The 18,533-nt window shown below is 47.3% G+C and overlaps 1 protein-coding gene across 3 annotated transcripts; it reads left to right on the forward strand.

The window, feature by feature from the left end:
- The first annotated feature begins 838 nt into the window (after window positions 1–838).
- LOC139213971 (casein kinase I-like) lies at window positions 839–16,718 on the forward strand. 3 transcript variants are annotated; one of them, XM_070844692.1, is made up of 11 exons: window positions 839–958; window positions 5,709–6,827; window positions 7,083–7,152; window positions 7,738–7,886; window positions 7,985–8,219; window positions 9,767–9,852; window positions 9,975–10,059; window positions 10,195–10,343; window positions 10,695–10,775; window positions 15,325–15,431; window positions 15,576–16,718. In XM_070844692.1, exons 2-11 carry the CDS (start codon window positions 6,531–6,533, stop codon window positions 15,628–15,630), a joined length of 1,314 nt encoding a protein of 437 aa, XP_070700793.1. In that variant the 5' UTR covers window positions 839–958; window positions 5,709–6,530; the 3' UTR covers window positions 15,631–16,718. The 3 variants fall into 3 exon arrangements, with proteins under 3 accessions (XP_070700793.1, XP_070700795.1, XP_070700796.1); XM_070844694.1 differs by lacking the exon at window positions 839–958 and adding an exon at window positions 1,984–2,018; XM_070844695.1 differs by lacking the exon at window positions 839–958 and having other exon boundaries at window positions 6,649–6,827; window positions 10,198–10,343.
- Window positions 16,719–18,533: the final 1,815 nt, after the last annotated feature.

An 18,533-nucleotide genomic window follows, 5' to 3' on the forward strand; every position in this document is an offset into this window, starting at 1 on the left:
CCAAATAGCAGATGATTAAGATTCCTTTATAAGAAAATGCAGCATGGGGGCATGAACTAAGCTCCAGCCTTAAATCTTCTGCAGATACAGACACACGAGCCCCTCTACAAGACAGGGCCACCACATTAGGCAAGCGCAGCACACCATCCTGTTTACATTGTGATCTATGGTGCAAGTTCTTTGACAGAAGTGCAGTTCATCAAGAGTCAGCTGACACACTGTGGATGAGGACCACTGGGGCATGTGGGGGCCTTGGACCCTACAGCAGTGGCCCACCATGTCATTTTAGTAATCCAGCCTTGGTTCACATTCATATGACTGGGTGGCCAAGTCTTCATCTCAGGTCACACCAAATGAGTGTGTGGTTTACTGTCTGAAGAGTTCACTGAACAGTCCTGAATCATCAACAAGGTGAAGGCTGTGTGATTGTCAGCAAGAAGGTGTCCATCAGCTCCATGTGTGCGGCCCACACACCTGATAACGGTGCTGGTCCACAGGTTATAGGTGATGGCTTTATTTATAGGTGCATTTTCATTCATCCTGCATCTCAATGAACTGTGCAGGAGTGCAGAGCCGACACAACCCTGGATATAGAAATATTTAGAAACACGCTGGTGTGACACTAAAAACGCTTGTGTGTGTGTGTGTGTGTGTGTGTGTGTGTGTGTGTGTGTGTGTGTGTGTGCGCGCGCGCGCGCGCCCCTCTGTCACGCTGATTTGCTGTGGGGGCCATCCAGTGTTTGGTCGGTATTCTCCACGGTGCTTTACGCCCGGCCCTCCGCTCGGCGCTGCGCCGCATCTCTCCTCCGTTACGCAAACTGCGTTGGGATCACTGGCGAGGCTTTCAGCTGTTAGCAAACATCCACAGAAACAGAGATGAGCAGGAAAACCAGGCGAAGAAAATAAGAACAATTCATTCCCAACTGGGACAACAGCGACAGAGACTAAGTCTGTTTGGGTATGTTAGCTCTTTTTTCAACTTTGTGCACATTTGTTTGTTAAATTAGCTGGCCGTATTCATCAATAACTGCATGTATGGGCAGAAATTCAGCGTTAGCTGCTTAGCTGGCTGGCTAACGTATTAGCCAGCGTTAGCCTCTGCCAGGCTACATCTCGCTACGACCACAGAGGCTAGCTAACGCTAACTGTTGATATAGCTCACCTGCTAGCGTTAGCTTAATCACTGCCGATCGCTAATAGTGTTGTAATATTGTCCGACATTACTACATTTACCACTGAGTTCCCTCCTTGTATCTTACTTGGTCATGTCTAATTAGTTTCAATGAAGCTTACGTTGTCAGGCTAACCTTTCATTGAGGCCAAACACTGGCACTCAAACTACTGTGGCCTAAGTCTAACTTCCTGCGTTAGCCAGCTCGGCTCCCAGTTTGTGGTGCAGCAGCTTCGTATTATCAGATTGTTCGTCGCAGGCTGCGGACACCGTCGGGCAGCGGCTGACCCGCACAGCTACAGCCTCCATCAGACCGGACCGTGCTGCTCCCCGCGGGCTGATCCCTGCTGCAGTCATCTCTGTCAGCCTGAACATGAGCTCGGCTAACAGCCTCGGGGTTCACCTCCTAACCCTCCGCTGCTCTCTCAGCTCCACGATGTGAAAGGTTGACAGCCGAGACGGTCCCAGACCGAGCTGTTTTCAGCCGTGTCTCAGGTGGGCTGAGGCAGTCCCTGGTACCCGGGTCCGGGTCCGGGTCTGAGTGAGCGCCGTGCCGCTGGTCAGAGGAGTGTGGGTGGTGAGACGAGGCCATGTTGGTCCAGCCATCGTTACACAGTCTGTGTTCCCCCCAAGAAATTTCACGTAGAGCAGCTAAAGAGAGCTTGAAATAAACAGATTGATTAGCAGGGTTAAGGCTTTTGTCAGGGCTGCCTGCACTCATTAACCACTGTAAGGTGTTACTGATGCACAAATGACAAATCTTCAGTAGAGATGTACGTTTAACATGTTTCACACAATACCTGTCACCAACAGGTAATGTGGGACACGGAGGACTGGCAGCACTAAGGTAATAGTCTAGTACTTAACACATGGCCTCTGGGCTGAAGCTGCAGTGAGCTGTGACAGGTCATGAGCTGACACATGCTGAGTAGTTGTCGCCCGGTTCTGCGATGTGGGCCAGCAGTGATCAGGACCCGGTGGAGAGACCAGGACCATAACCGGTGTGGAGCCGGGGGTGGGGCTCTGTTCTTGGAGCACTTCTCAGGGACTGCACACACAAAGTTTTCTCACCGTAGTGAATTTCATGCTTTGATTGAATGGATTACACAGACTGTTCATGAACATAAAAAGCATGAAATTGACAGTAATCATAAATAAACTGCATGTAGAAACCTCTCCGCACACACACACCACCATCTGCTCATCCCCCTCATAGTCAGTGTGGGTGGGTGTCGTAAACTACTACACTTTGACTGCTCAGCATGATGTTCTCAGACAGGAGGAAACACGTTTCTGCTACCCATTCAGTACTAGACACCATACCAGGCAAGGGTCTGGTTTTCAACACCGTTGTTGTTTTTCTTATTTTCAAAAAGAATTTGAAGTATACTTACCAGTATAGACATCAGTGTCCATAGATCCCTTAAACGTCTTTAAAGGCTGTGAATTTTAGTTCAAAAAGTGTGCAGATACCCTTAAAGTGTGGTGAAAGGTTCTCTATGCAATATCTCAGCAACAAAAACCAATGTGCCCCCCAGACTGGGTGGCTGGGTCTCACGTCTGTTGTCCTTCTTTCTGTACACAACTGCTGACTGACAGCCTCTCTTAGCTTTCATGCTTCTGTGTTAGCTCAGTAGCTTAGCTGAGTCTGTCGCTGGGCAGCAGCTCTAACTTGTGTTTCAGCTCGGTTTCACTACACTATGGACAGAGAGGCTCAGATACACAGAGACAGTAGCTAGTTACTACTGTGTTCATGTTCTGAGGGTTGTATAGAGAAGCTTTGAGACACCGTCTGTTTGAGATGAGGAAAGTCAGATTTGCAGTGATGATGTTCTGGGTGCTTGGGGAGATGTACTGGGGTCAAAGAAAAGCTTATAGGCTTCCTGCTGTTTCAAGTGTACCCAAAAAGTCTACCCGAGTTTTGATGCTCTGCTATTTCAGAACACATTCCCCAATTAAAGTCTTGAAACGTCATAAACAAAATGGCCTAATGATCAGTTTGGCGCAGCTAGCTCACACCTGTGTTTGAGCAAAGGCCGCAGTCTTTCATCATCTTTCATATTGTGTTCAGGTTGAGTTGCAAACTCTCATTTTAGCTGAGGCCAGTGACAGTATGTGGGAGTGATGTTGCCTGTGGCTGTGTGCAGGCCTTGCGCTTCCTCACAGGTGACAGTACAGAAGCATTGATTCCTGCTGCCTCTGCCAGAGGCCTCTGTGGGAGGGAACAGCAGTGTTTGACCTGCTGCGCTGGATGTAATTAAAGGCACACGTCCAACTTCAGTCAGGGCAAAGTCTTGCTTAATTTTACCGTGGGATCAGACTTCTCACAGCTCTGTCTGCTCCGTTTGAAGCAACTTGATTCTGTTGTTTGATCATTCCAGCTGGGCACGGTGCCCACATTGACTACAGACTCAAATTCTCAGGCGAAGAGTTGACCAAGCTGCACTGCAGTCTAGGTTGCTTTTGCTCATAGCCCTGAAGTCTTCCTGAGTTGCACTGTGTTCATAGATTTGTATCAGCATCAGCCACAGTTTTCATGCACTGAGCGACTGTTATCGCGGGGCGCCTCTGGCTATGGTGCCTGGATAAAATCAGAAGGTCAGTATCTGTGTAGACTGTGATAGGGCTGCAGAGGTGTGTGTAAGACCACAGTGGCACGTAACAACGTGAGCGTGGTGCTGTCTGTAACTGAGAGTCTTTGAGCAAACACATTAAAAACCCACATACAAGACAGAGACCCTTTAGCCTATGTTCACTTTTTCCTTTTTTTTCACCCAGCATCGTACACTATATTATACGCATCGGATTTTGATTCCCATCCCTACATACACATTTAGAGAGGGCCATCCCCCAAACAGAAGAATCTACAGAGGAGGGAATCAGACCGACACGTGTGCTGACTCAAGGAGAAAGTTGTCGTGGAGCAGAGTAAATAGTTGAAGCCGTACACAGAGCCTCACTGCATTATATTCCCCACTCACATGCACGCTGAACTTTGGGTTTCCACCTGAAATTAATGCAGAAAAGACACAAACTGGAGCATAACCATTAAGCAGAATGCAGGAAATTAAGGGTTTGACTCTCAGGGGGACCACAGACCCCCCCCACCTCATGTGTCCTCCCACTATAGAAATGATACATATGTCCCTCACAGCACTCATTCAGGTGCACACATAAACTGTCTGCTGTGCACGCCACACTGTCTCTGGTCTTTGCCGCCTTTGTCTCCAAAAAATCCAAGGAAACCCTGAATCATATCAGTTTAAATGCGCATATGACGCGGTGACTCAGACAAGGTATGTTGTTACAGAGCAGCAATGGGAGGGACTGAATGTAGAAGGAGAGAGAAGTGAGAGGAGAGAAGGAAGTGAAGTAGCCAGGACGAGTGTTGTTATTAGAAGAGGAAATCAGAAATGCCAGGAAACATGTGCTGTCCCCCTGCGCCAACATCTACCCTGCTGCTCCGTCACAAAGGTCACATGCTCTCACTCGGTTGCTGGTGCAAAAAATGACTTTGATAGATATATTCGGGGAATTGGCAACCTGCTGTCCAACCCGATGGCCCTTACCTGCTGCACCAGGGTGTGCTCATGAGGGTTTTTCTCCTCCTCTCCCATTGCTATAATTATATTTGCAGACTGTGGTTCCTAAACATTGTCTACTGGATGCGTAAGACACTGCATAATTTGACACAGAAGATCTCGTGAGAACTGGAGTATGGGTAAGGTGGGGTTACCTGGTGGGTCCAGCAGGTTTGACATCACAGTGAGTCTCTCCAGTGTGTGTGGGAGGAGTAACATTAGCGGCATGTTGCTGCAGCTACAGTTCCTTCTATTAGCGTAGTGATGTTACTCAGACCAGTTCCAGCAGGCTAACAGGCTCCTGACAGGCTGTGTGTGTGTTTACTGCCACAGAAAAGAAATAAAGTCCCCGTTACTACCTCATTACTATGGTGTCTATGGTACATAGGAGTGGGCGTGGAAGCTGAGGTACTAACGAACATAATCAGATGATTCAGATGACACTGTGACTGGTGTATTGTGGTTTGTGGAAGGTGGGACTTTCAGTTTTCTAACAGTTAGCAGCAGAGTGGAAAAAAAAGATGAAGGTAGGCTGTAATCTTAACTCGCACACTGTGCTCCTAAGTTATTTTCCCGGTTGGCACAGATCTGTTTCAGGGCGAATGCGAGTGAAACCCTGGCACTGTAGAGCTCTGACCACTAAGACCATCTGACACTTTGAAATCACTTCTTACAACAGGCTGAGAAGGTGCTGTATAAATGAAGTGAATCATTTGTGATACGTAAGATTTCTCCTAACGCACAGTGGGAATCCCCTCTCAGGGGTTGTGCAGGACATCTTAGGTCACAGGTCAAGCCTCCAACCTGTTTTCCTCTGCAATGATTTGTTACATTGTCTTTTTTAAATAGGCCAGTGTCATGTCTGAATGTACTGTGCTATACACATAATAATATTCAAACGTTATGATAATAGTCCAACCCTTTGAATGTAATGTTTTTCTCTGTATGTCTCTCAGGTGGTACGTGGAAACCTCGGCTCAGTGTGCTCCTCACACCGAAGGGCCAGAGCTTCAGCTGGTCTCCTACAGGACCAGGACCAGGAGCAGCTGTGTGACAGATCATCCGCCTGTGTGCACAAGCACAGCGTTTACAGGAGCGCCTTCTAAAACCAGCCAACTGACACTTATGGCGATAAATCAAACGGCCAAAGCGTTTAGACGTACCCAATGGTCAGATGTAACAAAGCGGAGCCTCTGAACTCCTTTTAGTTTTGATAAGGTCTCCACATTCCTGTCACAGTGTGCACTACCTAACCCTATGGCTGTTGTCATGGTGGACTGGTATGTCTGAGCCTGAAGCTACTGCAGCTTCCCACTTTCGTATAGCATGTTAGCTTATGGCTAGCCACGTATGGTGACAGGTCAGGCCATTATCCCCCTGCCCTCCATCGCCACCTCTGGCCCCTACAAGGGGGTGTATGTTAGTTGGTAGGTGCCCCTTACCCAGTCATCTTTCATTTCTCTTTCTTTTAGTCATCTACCCATCCACCCATCAGTCATCAGCTTGTGCTCCATCTGTCACCCTCATCAGCCCCCACCACTTTAGTACAGTACGAAGCACTCTGTCCAGGCTCTGGAGCTTTTATGACACCTTCTTCTTCCCTTTGAATTCATTTCACTTCTGTCCCATTTCAACTTCAGTTACTCTCTGCCCTCTTTAAAGTCTCACCCCTCACTCCCACCATCTGACAGTGAGGCCGCTAGGCACTTGTTTGGAAGTTGTTTTGGAAGTTGCATGGAATCAGCTTAACCGTGGAGAGGCCAGGCTACCACAAACTGATGGACTTTGACAAGCGAGGAGTAGGGGGCGGTGGAGGAGGAGGAGGAGGAGGAGGAGGGGGCGGGGGTGGTGGTGGTGGAGGAGGAGGAGGGAAGGGGGAGGCAGAGGAGGGGAAGAGGATGTCTGGGAAGACAGGAAGTCGATCAGGGCACGGTGGCCGGGGTGCCGGATCCAACTCGGGGGTTCTGATGGTTGGACCAAACTTCCGGGTCGGAAAGAAGATCGGCTGTGGGAACTTCGGAGAGCTGCGACTTGGAAAAAACCTGTACACCAATGAATACGTGGCTATCAAACTGGTAATAAAGAATTTGTCTGTGTTCAGTAATCAACTAATAATAGGTCATACTTTTGTAAAGCAGCACACCTAATCTGGGACAGAAAACTATTTGACATTGTACCATCATATACCTCGAACATGTTTAACCTTTGCCTTGGACTGCCCTGAACATGGTAGTATTGTCAGAGAGAGGTGTATTGTGAGTTTTGTTTCATGAATATTACTGCAGCCATAGTATGAATTATTGTAATTGAAACTTAATCCTCCATTGTAGGAGCCTATCAAGTCACGGGCACCACAGCTCCACCTAGAATATCGCTTCTACAAACAGCTGGGAAGTTCAGGTGAGAACCAGGTTTTCTACTGTGACAGTCGCTCAAGGCATAATGGAAAGGTCGACATGTGACTGACATTTAGAAAGAATTTAGCTGTGTGTAGCGCAGGTGCCAATGGCAGCTAGCAAATTTTAAGCTTTAGACTTTTAAAGTTGTGTTTCAAGTGTCACATTCGCAAACAGACTTTTTGCCCACTGCAGTGCACTGCAGTCCTTGTCACTGCTGACTGTGCGTTTGGCCTGCGGAGGGTGTCGGCAGCCATGCTGTCCCTCAGTGTAGCAGGACACGTTGTGTCCACTGTAACATGGGAGCTTCTTGGTGTCTCCCCATTGTGTGGACACCTAGACCAACCAGTGTGAGTGGTTAGTGCAGCACATGGGGACTCCACCTCTGTTCTGAGGAGGCTGTACCATAAAGCACACGTGGAGCTGTCTATTGGATCGTAATCTAAAATGCAGCGTTGTGGCCTTTAGCTGTTGTCAGTGTGTCTGTTGTCTGTCCATGTCTGTGCATATCTAATGATGGATGCAGTGGTGATTGGTTAGTGTATGATGTTCGTACAAAAATGTGCCCTACTCTTTCTGCTTTCTGTAGAGGGTGTACCCCAGGTGTTTTACTTTGGACCATGTGGTAAATACAATGCTATGGTTCTGGAGCTGTTGGGACCCAGCTTAGAAGATCTGTTTGACCTCTGTGACCGGACCTTCTCTCTAAAGACTGTCCTCATGATAGCCATACAACTGGTAGGACAAACGCACAGCAATCATGCCCTCACCTCACAACACATTGGTCCTTGTTGGATTTCTTATCTTTCCCCCTTTTCCACTGTCCTCTCCTTTAGATAACCCGTATGGAGTTTGTCCACACCAGAAGCCTGATCTATCGAGATGTGAAGCCCGAGAACTTCCTTGTGGGCCGACCTGGCTCCAAACGGCAACACACCATCCACATCATAGACTTTGGCCTGGCCAAAGAATACATAGACCCAGAGACCAAGAAACACATCCCATACAGAGAACACAAGAGCCTGACTGGAACGGCCCGATATATGAGCATCAATACACACCTGGGGAAAGGTGAGCTGCCCCCCGTGCTGCGCGCACACACACACACACACACACACACACGCAGACAACACAACACAAATCATACCAGAGATGTAAGAGCTGTGTGTATGTGAGCACACACACAGAACCTCAGCTAATGGCTTTTCCACTAGTACCTACTCGGCTCGACTCGGTTTGGTTGGTTTTCCATTACAGTGGCGTACCGCCTCAAAGTGGGTGGGGTCATCATAGCAAGGCAGCCCAAAACTCTGATAGTGTAACTTGTCTGCAGCACAAACAAACACAACTAAGGACATGGAGTGTTTAGTTTGCGTGAAGCCCCTTACCTCGTTCACAGAAATAATAAAAACGCCCGGTCACTGTTTCCAGGGTTTTAAAAACAGCGGGTTTGATTCTCGTGAACGAGTTGCTCTCATGACTCATCCAGTGGCGTCACTCCCTGGCCAATCAGTGGCCTGCAGTCTGGTGATGTCACATTTTCGTCTCGACTCAGTTCGCTTGGAACCCCGGCCGAGGAGGTACTAAAATAGTACCTGGTACCAGGTTCTATCGCTGGTGGAAAACCAAAAAGACAGAGGCCGAGTAGGTGCTAGTGGAAAAGCGCCATAAGACTGCCAGCTCGCAATTGTGCTTTATTCTCCCTTGAATGTAAATGAGAAATGTTTTTTTTTATGATAATGCTTTCTGTAGGTGACTCTCCCTTTTAGTCAGACTGTCCTGACACCAGGATAAAGATTCTGATGAGTTTGGGAAAATTGTAGAAACACACGATGGCTGTTTCCCCCGTTGGGACAGCGAGGTTAAACCCCACATTGGGTGACCTCCAGACGTCCGCCCAGTGCTGTTTTGAGCCAGTTGGCTTTGGTTTCCACTTCATTTCATTTTGGATGTGGCAGTTTCATGAGCTACAGTAACTTTAGCTTTTTCACTGAAAAACTTCAGCCTCGGCATAGCGGCAGTGGACACGTACTGAAAGTGGAAAGCGAAGTTCGCCCTCATTGGCTTGCTCATAGCAGAGCAGTAGAACGAAAACGTGGTTCAGACCAACAACAGATGATTAGGGTTGCAACTGTTTTGTCAAGTAATGTGTCAGTTATCATGTGATGAATCGTTTAGTCTATATAATGTCAGATAGTCATGGGTCATGCCCCTCATAAGTTCCCAGAGCACAAGGTGACATCTTCAAATAATTAGTCAATCAAAAGCAGCACATTTTGACACACTCTTGACATATGTGCTGGATGAATCACTGAAGAGGGTAATGGATCATCAAAACTGTTCTTCATTTTTTGAAATAAAAACCGTTACCTGTTTGACTTCACTTGAGTTTGCAGGCAGAGTCTTGACAGCTTGTGTTCTGTTGAGGATTTTATTACACGTCGGTACACCGTCATCATGTGGTTCAGGTGTAATGAAGGAGTCCAGTGCTATTGTTCCAGTAGCAATAGCAGATTTGGTGTTGAAGCACAGTGTTTGTGTTGTTGCCATTAGAAGTGTTGGATTTAGTGCCTGGGATACAGTCCACACAGTTAAGCTGTTGTTCCGTGTTATTTCAGAACAAAGCAGAAGGGATGACCTGGAAGCTCTTGGCCACATGTTCATGTATTTCCTGCGAGGCAGCCTACCGTGGCAGGGGCTCAAGGTGAGGAGACAGCTGAGCAGCCATCAGTCCAGTCACCTGGGCCTTTGTTACTTCCTTCTGGCGTGGACCTCTGCCTTCAGTGGCCTCTAACGAACACATCCCTCTGTCTCTGTCATCATTAGGCCGACACTCTGAAAGAACGCTATCAGAAGATCGGAGACACCAAGAGAGACACACCCATTGAGGTCCTCTGTGAAAGCTTCCCAGGTTCGTACACGCAAACACACACACACTCCTCTACAAAAAGCAGTGCTTCTGTGCAGCTGTTGCGCTTCGGACTGGCAAATGTTGATCGCAGGTGTGTGCGTGTGAATTGTGTTTGCGTGCACGTGTGTGTTACAGAAGAGATGGCCACCTATCTGCGGTACGTGCGTCGGCTTGACTTCTTCGAGAAGCCGGACTACGACTACCTGAGGAAGCTCTTCACGGACCTGTTTGACAGAAACGGATATATCTTTGACTACCAGTATGACTGGACTGGAAAGCCACTGGTTAGTGTGGAGTGATTGTTTGGTGTTGTTTGTTGTTTAGTGTTGCTGCACACACACACACACACAGCTGTTAAGGTTCACCTGACATATGTATTCATATGACGAATCTGCTGTGGAACCAGGAAGTGAAGAAGTCATGCTATTAATTAACAAAGTCATAGACTGCTTGTCCATGTTTTAGTTTATGTGACGTGAACATACCGTCTGAGTTTAAATGAGCTCACGGCTCCCAGTGCACCCCAACAGTACAGCAGTGTTACCCATTCAGTTGATGAACACCATGTTGTCATGTGACCATCTCTCTATTTCCTGACTCTCCTGCCATGATGACCTCACTTCCTGTGTGATTAGCCCACTCCTATTGGTCCAGTGGCCAGCGAGACTCCACTTCAGACGAGCAACCGAGAGAAAGCCCCGCAGACCAAAAACCAGGTACCCACACTTCATCCTGATCCCGTCATGTTACTGTTGGCCCTCATGTCTGGAGGACAGTGTGTACATTCACCACATACTGATAAAGTTTTCACACACAGAAGCCCCTTTAGCTCCTGTCACTTTCCGGTTTGCTCCACTTGAGAACGGCTGGTTGGTGATCTTGGTTTCTTTGTTGATCAACACTCTGGGTAGGGTTCGAGCTGCAGCCACCCAAACTAAATGTCCTCATTGTTATGCTGAACATTTTCGTATCACATCAACACCGCGATAGTCCAATGTATGTGCATGTAGAAAGTATTGACCCCTGGCTGACTTCTTTGTGCTTTAAACAAAGTCCCCGTGGGCAGCAGGTTTGCTGTGACACTGATAAACAGAAAAACTTGGACACACTGTTGGCTGGTCAGCCCCCGTAGGTTCAACAGGGAGGACGGCAGCAGTGGTTGCACTACATCCACAGCACCCATACCATAGTGCGCAGGGGTTACTGTCCACCCACCCAACAAATGGCCTCAGAGCTGTATCACTGAGCAGGGCTGCTGCCAATTCTGTCACAGTCTCTGATGAAATCTGTGACTGTTGGAATATTGGAAAATCACGAGCCATCCCTAGAACAAATGTCAAATGAGTATAGTTTACACTAGTTCAGATCTTACCCTAGACATGTATACTACACCCCCCTAAGGTACATTATTAAAGTTTGTACAAGAGAACATCAGAATTATCCCGTTTGTCTGGCTACTGTCTTCTCAGACTGACGCTGTCCGTCTGTATTCCTGATGTTATCCTGTAGTGTCTTTTACTGGACTTAGTGTTTGGAGTGTGACATGAAAACGTGTTTTTTTTCTATTGATCAGTGTCAGAAAATCCGGTTATGTCATCTGTGATTACTGTTGGTACACAATACATGGGGGGGGCGGGGCGGCATATAAAGACTAGAAGTGCTGTGCCCTGTTTTATTGACAATGGTATGAAATGGAAAAAGTTTCCAAGGTGTTTTCTAAACAGGACAGAACCATGACAACACTAGTCTTTACACACACACACATACACATGCCACACATGATGGGTGGTATAATCTTAGAGTATATGTGCCTGTCTTGTGTATTAGAATATGTAGGGGGGGCCCATTTAAAAGACTGAATGCACTGGCATGTTGTCAGTGGAGTCTTTTAACTGTGTCATTGTACACAGAGCAATGCAGGGCAGCCTGGAAACTTGACAAACCGGTTCTTGTCTCACAATGAGCTCACCACAGCACTGTGAGATGAAAGCAGAGAAGGGCGATGGAAACGGGGAGCGGTCGTGTGTTCTGGCTGTCAGGACGCTGGCATGACCTCCTCCACCAGCTCCAGTGGGACTGAGTGCCGGTCTGACAGCGCCCCGGCAGGAGACCCCATGGCTCCACGGTGCACTGGGGTTTTAGAGCTGGGCTGTGACCGGTGCGCACACTTTGACTGTCTCTGACTGTGTGGTTACGGGATGTTCCCCATCACCGAAGATGAACTAAGACACACTAACGTAGGCTGATGGAGGGGTTTGATGTGGGCGGCTGCTGACCTGGACTGACACTGACACTGGGTATTTATAAAGACAAAAGTATGTGGAGATGAAGACAAGCATAAGCCAGTGAGCCACGAGCACTCGACAGATGATGATACCAGAAGTGGGGAGCACTCTAACACTATGGTACACACTGCATGTGTACTGGGATGTATAGAGCCTGATACTTGAAACTCAGGACTGAGTCTGTAGTGTTTTAAGATTTGAACACACTGTGTGTGTGTGTGTGTGTGTGTGTGTGTGTGTGTGTGTGTGTGTGTGTGTGTGTGTGTGTGTGTGTGTGTGTGTGTGTGTGTGTGTGTGTGTGTGTGTGTGTGTGTGTGTGTGTGTGTGTGTGTGTGTGTGTGTGTGTGTGTGTGTGTGTAGCGTTTGCTCTAGTTTTTTCTCACTCCCACTGTCGTACAGCTTGTGTGTTGAGTTTGGGGTCAAGCAGCGTGGAAACGCCGTGCAGTCTATGATGTTCTGCTCCACGTCAGGTTTTTGAAACCAAAGTGCTGACTCCTCCACCAAATACTGACTCTGTACTCACAATTTCTTTTCTCTTTCCTCATTCTTTCCTCGCTGTACTGCTGCTCATCCTCTCACTTCTCCCTTGCCTCACTGCTTGTCCTTCTTCTCTCACCCTACTCCATCCTGTCTCTCCCCCTTCCTATGGTGACCCCCCCACTCTCCACCATCACCACCACCACCACCACCTCCTCCCCCACCCTTCTCGTTTCTCCTGCGATCGGCTTCCTCTAGTCTCCAGAGGGGAGAGGCAGTGAGTCCCAGCCCACTCCAGTGACCAATCGAGAGCTGCTGGGCTCCCATCTCACTGCTGATAGGCTGGGCGGGTCTGTCCAGGTACTGAGAGGAAGGGTTAGCTCTGCTGGCTTCCTGTCTGTCTACCTATCTGTCTGCTTGCATGACCCTCTCTGTCTGTTTCCTCACAACCTCAGTGATTCCCAAACACTGTTGTCATAGACCAGGGGTGCCCAATACGTAGATCGCGTGACATTAAAAACATTTTTAGTCTATCACCTATCATCCCTAAAAAGGACTAAGCGGTTTAGAAAATGAATGAATGTATGTCTCCTCCCTATGGCGACTTGATTGACGTACAGGGCGGCCAGTCTCAGATCTCTTCTCTGCTACGGGTCGCGGGCAGGGACATGCACGGTCAAACACGATAGCTACTGCAAAACTCCAGCGAGCGACGTGACCTAGTTAGCCTTCCAATTTATATCTACTAAATATCTACTATTCTGGGTTAGGGAACAGGATAGGAAGGGATGTTCGACTCCATTCAGTGCAAGTCATCAGAGTAAGGTAGTGATAGGCAGTAGTGATGGTTCCATCACTGTTTGTCACCTATGTGCATTACTGCTGTTAGTCTGTATAATGTGTGTAACACCAAGGGTTACATTAGCTGCAGTTATGCAGCGGACGCCAACATACACTGTATATATAAAGTATACTCGGTATATTTATAAATAAATATATGTTTAGCATTTGTAATGTAGGTAGATCATTCTGACCTGGTCATTTAAAAAAAGTAGCTCGCAAGCCGAAAAAGTGTGGGCACCCCTGTCATAGAGCTTCCAAATTCAAAGCCTTACCCATGCATGTTACAAACTACCACCCCCCCACATCGGAGTGCTGGAGACCTCTGGCAGGGGACAGACGGTGTTTCCCTGCAGACACACAGGAAGTCTGTCAGCTGGCTTTCACATTGTGTTTGTAGCAGCGATTAGAAGAGACAACAGAACATTAGCAGCAGCTCTGTTTGCAGTGTTGTAGTTGTTGGTGGGGCCGTCTTTTCTACCCTCCTCATATATCAAACACGGTGGGGTCTGCTGACATTTGGCCTGTCTTGAAATTTTCCAGACTGACTGACCTTCATGTCCTACAGTAATGATGGACTGTTGTTTGTCTTCACTTAGTTGAGTGGGTCTTGCCATAATGTGATTAGTGCAGTAGTGAAACAGGACCGTGCACCAACCCCACCTCTGCACAACACAACTGACGGTCTCAAGCACATTAAGAAGGAAAGAAATTGTTTAGTGAAAACCATTCACCTCATGAAGCTGACTGAGAGGATGCCAAGAGTGGATACTTTGAAGAATCAAGAATTGTTTAACACTTTTCATGTCTTCATTATTAATAAAGAAAAACCACTGAATGAGAAGTTGCGTCCAAACCTCTACATACCAATAAAAGGGGCATTCAAGACCCCAGGCATAGAAGTACTGAATGTGTGAACTGGCCTGTTGGCCTGTGTTTGAATGATTTCAGTTGGAGAGCTGAGTGGTATCTTAAGCCTCTCCAGTACTGGCAGTTGATGGGTGAGCCTGAGAGACAAAGTTGAAGAACCTCCCTTGCCCCCGTTTCAGTGACTGCATGTACACCGAAGGAATATAGAGAAAATGCTTATAGGTGCTTGAAGGGTCTGAAACAGCTGTAGAGAGATTGTACAAGTTTGTACACGATGATGTCAGAGCTGTAGCTTCTGCAAAGCAAAGTCAACAAGCCCCTGACATCACTGTGGGCCCTGAAGCAGACGTGTCTCCATGCTGCATGGCCGTAAAATGAACGTGGCCATATGTGGAGGTGTCGTCTCGCCCCTGGACGGCCCAGCTCCTACGGACTGTTGGGACCAGGCCCACGTGAGGCTGGCTGTTCCCTTGTGAGGACAGAGAGCAGGACCCTCAGCAGAGGTGCTGGGCTCCGATGCTTAGTCTGACGTCTGGCTGCACCGGACAGTGACAGGAAGAAGAGGAACGCTTGTATCTGTTTTCCTATTGTGACAGTATGTCCGTGTAGAACAAGCCCTTTTTGAAATGGACGTGAGAACAGAAGTGTGGAAGCATGTGGTCTTCACACAGAGAGTACAGGGTGTTTTAGCTTCATCTGGCTGTCTGTGGACGTCAAGTCTTTACTTGTGTCCAACCAGGAGTGGACGGCTGTGCCTCTGGACTCATCCCTCTCTCCCTGTTCTTCCCTTCAGGTAATGAGTTCAACCAACGGGGAGCTCAACACTGATGACCCCACGGCTGGACACTCCAACGCACCTATCACAGCCAACGCAGAGGTGGAAGTGGCCGATGATACCAAGTGAGGACGCACACACACACACACACAAATAATAAGAGTAAAGCAGGGCCACAGTGTCATCAAACAGAACAAAACCCAAATTCAGATATCTGTCATGTGAAATGACCACATTTACCATGTAAATTGTGTGTGTGTGTGTTTCAGGTGCTGCTGTTTCTTCAAGAGGAGGAAGAGGAAAGCTCTTCAGAGACACAAATGAGATGCAGGGACGGAGAGAGAAAACTGCTCTCATTGTCCCATCTGCCCCCCCCCCCCCCCCCCCCATCTCAAGCCCTCACCATAGAACCATCTGCCCCCCCAGCCCTCCCCTGGGACCCGCCTCCTCTGCTTTTGGACCTTCTGTCGTCCAGCCGTGGTCGGTTGGACTGGCTGGACCACTGGGCAGCACAGTCTGCTTGCTAAGCTGATCTAATGGACCCTACTGGTCCAGACTGACTGGACACACACACACACACACACACACACACACACACACACACACACACAGTAAGGTGTTTGCTGTTCAGTCTCAGAGCTTTAAATGTGGACTAGCTGTACCAGTCCTCGTGTGTCAATGGTCACAAACTGAAGTGAACCTGAACTGGATCAAGACAGTCTGCTGTGGCAAACCAGTGGGCACTAAGCAACAGATGACAGGCTGTAAGAGGCAAGCTGATTGGTTGACGTCCTAGAGTCAGCTGGGTTACTGCAGACTGGCTACACACTCTGTTTCTCTGTTATTCTCTTCTGGCTCAGAGAGACAGAGGGATGGGAAGTGACGAGACTGTCGGACTACACAGGAAACACACACACACACAAGTACGCTGTACACTTTGTTGAGCTCATCATAAAGAGACTTCGTGGACAAAAGGATGCAGCTCTTGCACATAGTCTATGAAGTTTTTATTCCTTAGGGTCAAAGGAAGTACACAGTGACCAGCTTGGTCTATTTCCTGCAAGGGATCACTGGGCTCAGTGTACTTCCCAGACACTGTGACCCTCAGAGGACAACCTCACAACCACCAGAATCAAAAGTTTAAAAAGATGTTTATGTGAAAACTGCTTTTTCCTCTTTTAATTTAGAACTAAAAACACTGTCTGCACCTGTTTTTTCTGTCTTTTTGAGTTGTTCTAAAAGTTTGTGTTTTGTAGCTGCGAGTGTGTTCCTCAAAATGTATTTTTTTTAATAACTTGTATTTTAAATTTTCGGTTATTTTTGTTTTTTTCTCTTTCTCTGGTTGGAGGATGGCAAGTCAGAGAAGTCCATTAAAAACCAACCAACCAAAATAAAAACTGATCGTTATTTAAGGCTGTGGTGAGGACTGTTTTTGTTGTGGTCATCGCTGCAGGTCCGGTCCGGTCCGGTCCGGTCAGAGTGGCCGCGGAGAATCTCAGCACAAGCACCATGTCAGAACTCCAGCAGAAAAGGCTCGTCAGACCCCTCATGTTTGGATGGTGTTTCTGTCACAGAGTGGAGGATCACGTATGAAATGCCAGAGAGCAGCTCTCACACTAACTGGTGCCGATGAGCAGGAGAGCGTCGGCAGCCTGTTGGACCTGCTGGCTGAACGAAGGTCTGACTTCACACAGGCCTCTCAGGAACGGCCAAACACACCTTTATCTCACAGAGGACATTTTGCTTTGTCACAGCAGGAATAGCACAGGTGTTTATAATGAAATGAATGATGCCTGCTTTAGTTTCAGGGTGCTGGCCTTGTGCGAGCTGAGCCGTCATTAATGTTATTAGCTAAACCTGTGCTTTTCCTACTAGCACAAGTTCAAATGTCTGATGTGAAAAAGGCCCATACAGCATCCTGGTATGGTGAGACAAGAAGGCTGTGAGATGACATCCTCCCAGCCAACCTTCCACTATCCATCTAGCCATCCACTATCATCCACTATCCATCTAGCCATCCACTATCATCCACTATCCATCTAGCCATCCACTATCATCCACTATCCATCTAGCCATCCACCCATCCACTATCCATCCTCTATCCATCCACTATCCATCCTCTATCCATCCACTATCCATTTCTCCATCCACTATCCATCGAGCCATCCACTATCCATCTAGCCATCCACCCATCCACCCATCCACTATCCATCTAGCCATCCACTATCATCCACTATCCATCTAGCCATCCTCTATCCATTTCTCCATCCACTATCCATCTATCCAAGTTTCTATTCCAGCGTTGGAACAACTGTGTTCACTGCAGAGTGAACTGAACAAAGGAGGAAGGGACTCATCAGACAGAGTCTGACAGAGAGGAGACCATAAAGGCAATAAAACAGGAGTCAGTGTCCACCGAGAGTCTGAGAGATGAAGAGAATTTCACCATGAAGCTGCTAATGTCATTTCATAGTTTATCTGTTGACGAACATCCAAAGCAGAAGTGGATTTTGTTCATAAAAGGAGACAAAGGTGCAGGTTTTATCATGAGAAGAGGCAGCACTTATGTGTGTGCTTTGCACTTTAACCCTTATGCACCCCTCGGTACATTTTTTGCATTTTTCAACTAAAAATACTCAATAATTTTGCCAATTTTAATGATAATGAGACAAAATTTTGCAGGGATGTCAGTCTTTTACCACATTTTAAGATTTCAACTTTGAATGTATTAATAGAATTATAATACACTGTGGAGAGAAGAAAGTTCCTCTCGTCACCCTTAAAACATTTTTTGCACCATTGACTCCCATTAAAACATCACTTTTTGATCCTACTTTAATTACACCATAAAATAATGTTTTACTTATGACTACCTTTTCAATCTAAGCTTTTGGCTTGAAAATTGTAGTTTTTTTCATTATCCATCATTTGACATCTTTTTCCACTATATGGCTGAGGGCTCCATTATATGCTGTTTCTGTGAATCCTACTTCCGTTGCATTTCTCACTATTGCTCCCCAGCAGAATGCATGATTCCAACTAAAATGGTCTGAGTGTGTTGGCAGTGATGTAAAAGTGTGGTATGAATGTGTGTTTTGACAAATTATTTGATGAGTGTGTGTGTGTGTGTGTGTTTGTGTACAGGGAGTTAGAAAGTCATTTTTGCTCACCACATTTTGCACATCCCTATCGCTATCTTTCTTATGACTACAGACCACATGCACCCA

The sequence above is a fragment of the Pempheris klunzingeri genome, chromosome 15, assembly GCF_042242105.1.
Source record: "Pempheris klunzingeri isolate RE-2024b chromosome 15, fPemKlu1.hap1, whole genome shotgun sequence".
Classification (NCBI taxonomy): Eukaryota; Metazoa; Chordata; class Actinopteri; order Acropomatiformes; family Pempheridae; genus Pempheris; species Pempheris klunzingeri.

Excerpts from the sequence above, each read along its gene's own strand:
- LOC139213971 (XM_070844692.1), top strand. The coding sequence starts at position 6,531 with ATGGACTTTGACAAGCGAGGAGTAGGGGGCGGTGGAGGAGGAGGAGGA. Across the intron at positions 8,220-9,766 it reads CAATACACACCTGGGGAAAG|AACAAAGCAGAAGGGATGAC; the intron begins GTGAGCTGCCCC and ends GTGTTATTTCAG. Across the intron at positions 9,853-9,974 it reads TACCGTGGCAGGGGCTCAAG|GCCGACACTCTGAAAGAACG; the intron begins GTGAGGAGACAG and ends TGTCATCATTAG.